This window comes from Platalea leucorodia (assembly GCF_965183815.1).
Source record: "Platalea leucorodia genome assembly, contig: HAP1_HAP1_SCAFFOLD_236, whole genome shotgun sequence".
Taxonomy (NCBI): Eukaryota; Metazoa; Chordata; class Aves; order Pelecaniformes; family Threskiornithidae; genus Platalea; species Platalea leucorodia.
In genome coordinates, this window is record NW_028121329.1 from 1 (window position 1) to 2891 (window position 2891).

Consider the following 2891-nt stretch of genomic DNA (forward strand, 5'->3'; position numbering starts at 1 on the left):
TTTCCGTCTGTGGTTTTCGGTTTTGGCTGGTGCCTGTGGTGGTCCTGGGGAAGTGCGTTGTCGGGGTGGCCGTGCGCGGGGAGGGCGGTGGCGGCGGTGTGTTGGGGGGAGGTTGTGCATAGTGGTTGGGTGGGGGATGCGAAAGCGCTGGGGCAGAGCCCTTGCGGGCAGCTGTGGCGGGGAGGTGTGTTTGGGTTTCCCTGGTGGCTGCGGGGCGAGCTGCGGTGCCTCCTTCCTGCAGCTGAAGTTTCCCTTCCTTGCCGCAGTGTCTTTTCCGTCTGGAATGCCCTGGCGCTGGTTGTGGTCTGTTTTCCTTTCCCTTGCGGCTCGCCTTTGCTTTCGCCTTAGCTGGACTTTTCTTTTCGTGAGGGGAAGGGTTGTGAAGCGATGTCACTTGGCGGAGCCTGGGGAGCCCCCTGGTGGAGCGAGGGCGTGGGGGCGGCGGCGGTGGCTTGCGAAGAGGTGGCTCTGGGTGTAGGCCCTTGAGCATGGGCCGTGTTGGTGGACGGAGCTGCCCCAGCTCCTGTGTTTGAAGGTGCGGAGGATGGGGAAGAAAGGCCGGAGGAAAGGGTTGAGGCAAAGGGAAGAAAGAGTTTTGGTGCTGCTCGTGCTGGCGCGTTGGGTCCCTGGGCGTGGTGCCATGCGGGCGCGCCTGTGGCAGGGGTCTGGTTGCGTTTGTTCGTCGTCCTTGCGGGCGGTGGCTGGAGAGGAAAGAAGAGAATGTCCCCCGTAAGCGAAGGGTCTTGCGTTTGGGCTGGGCTGAGGCCGCGCGCCCCGCGAGGAGGGGTGTCCAAGAGCCCTGTGGAGGTGGAGCTGAGGCAGCTGATGGAGGTGTAGAGCTGTAGCGGGAGGAGGAGGCGGAGGCTGGAGTCGCTGAGTGAGGTTTTGAGGTGCCTTGCAAGAAGAGCAAGGCTGCCGTTCTGGTTGCGTGCGAGGCGCTGCCAGGTGTTTTGGCAAAGCTTTTGGAGCCGTGGCACGGGGTGCGTGGTGGCGGTGGCAGGGCGGTGGCGGGCTGGGAGCCATGGTCTTGTCAGGCAAGGTTGTGTTGGTGGGTGGTGCGCTTGGGGTGCTGGCGCGTGCAGGATGATTTGGCGTAGGTAGGTGCCGTCGCCGCAGGAGGCGGGCTGGCGTTGGAGGTCCGTGGCTGGACCTTGTCCGTGGTGCCCTAGAACGGTTGGTGCTGCAAGGTGTTTTGCAGGGGCGCAACGAGAGAGTTGTGTTGAAAACTGCCGGAAGCGGGAAGAGGGGTGGACGTCAGGCTAACGCAAGGGATGTCTGCCGTGCCTCTCCTTGGTCGAACCGTGCAGCGGCTTGGGTTGGGAGGGACCTTTAAGGGTCATCTGGTCGAAGCCGCCTGCAAGGAGCAGGGACATCCAGACAAGTGGATCGGGTTGCCGAGTGCCCCGTCGAACCTGACGTTGCCCGTTTCCCGGGATGGGGCATGTGCCACCTGTGTGGGCAACCTGTTCCGTGCGGTGTTTCAGCAGCCCGATGGCAAAGGATGTGTCCCTTGTATCTGGTCTGGATGTACCCTCTTGCCGTTGAAGACCATTGCCCCTTGTCCTGTCGCTAGGGGCGCCGTTCCAAGGTGTGTGCCCATCTTTCGCAGAAGCCCCCTTGAAGTATTGAAAGGCGTCGATGAGGTCTCCCCGGAGCCTTCTCTTGTGGAGGCTGAGCAGCCCCAAGTCTCTGAGGCTTTGCTTAGAGGAGAGGCGTTGCAGCCTGTGAAGGTGTTTGTGGCCCTCCTGTGGAGCCGCTGCAGCAGGTCCGTGTGGTCGTTGTCCCGAGGACTGCCGAGCTGCTGGTGAGTGGGTGTAAAGCGGGGTGTCAGGCGGAAAAGGCTGAGGAGGCAAGGGCGGAAGAGCTGGTTCTGATGCCGATGGCTGCCCCCTGGCAGAGGCTTTGCAAAGAGGTTGAGGAAGGCGCCTCCGTGGGGAGGTGCCAAGGAGAAGAGCGGGCGCGGGATGTGCAGAGCCCTGTTTGGAGCAGGGCTTGGAGGAGGTGTGGAGTGGCGGTGGCTTCCCCCCAGCCCAAAGGCTCGTTGCCGTGCTTCTGAGACAAGAGGCGCTGCCAGGCTTTTTGCAAGAGGTCTTTATTTGGTGTCAAATAAATAGGTGAATAAATAGATAAAAACCATTGTGAAAATAAATAGAGTAGGCGTTATAAATAGAGGAGCAGTCAGTGGGGTCTGAGGGCGCAGGGCCGTTGCGTCAGCGGGTCTTGGCCCGGGGGAGGGGAGGCGGGAGGCCAGAGGTGGGGATGGGGCGGTGGTGCAGAAGTGGTGGTGGGGGTGCGCGGGGCCGTGCGGGTTGGTGGGGGTCGTCGTGCTAATTGCGCATGGTGCGGGTGAGGTTGCGGAGGTGTTGGAAGCAGGTGCGAGCTTCGAGGCGGACGTGGTCCCAGGCGCAGGCGCTGGGGTTGTGGGTGCGGAGGAGGTTGTGGAAGCGGCTGAAGTATTCGTCGATGTCGAGCCGGAGGCCCTGGGGGAGCGTCGCGTCGGCTGGCACGCATCGCTCGAGGTCTTGTAGGTAGCGGTGAATGGTGTTGAGGAGGTCCCGGTGTGCCTGGGTGTCCCAGTGTTGGAGGGCGCTGGTGCTGCTGAGGATGGCGAAGAGGTGGTCGAGGATGCGTTGGACGGTGGCGGCGGCTTGCTGCGGGTGGCTGGTGTGGAGGAGGGCGTCGGGGAAGGGGAAGGGCGCGGGCTGGTGGTGGCAGGTCTGTGTCGAGCTGGGAGCCATGGCCCGGAGGAACTGGAGGCTGCGCCAGAGGAAGGTGGCGTCGTGGGTGCGCGGGTGGTGGCAGGCGGGGGCGGTGGCGAGAGCCGTGAGGAGGAGCAGGAGCGTCGGGGCGGCGTGCGGCAGGCGGGGCTGTGGGGTTGCGGGCGCAGGCAT

The 2891-nt window shown here is 63.7% G+C and overlaps 1 protein-coding gene across 1 annotated transcript; it reads right to left on the bottom strand.

Moving 5' to 3' along the window:
• Positions 1-2327: 2327 nt before the first annotated feature.
• On the bottom strand, positions 2328-2891 carry LOC309603903 (interferon-like; the record flags this gene model as incomplete). Its single annotated transcript, XM_082338785.1, has 2 exons — positions 2328-2417; positions 2820-2891. The coding sequence occupies 2 exons, from the start codon at positions 2889-2891 to the stop codon at positions 2328-2330; spliced, it is 162 nt and encodes a 53-aa protein (XP_082194911.1).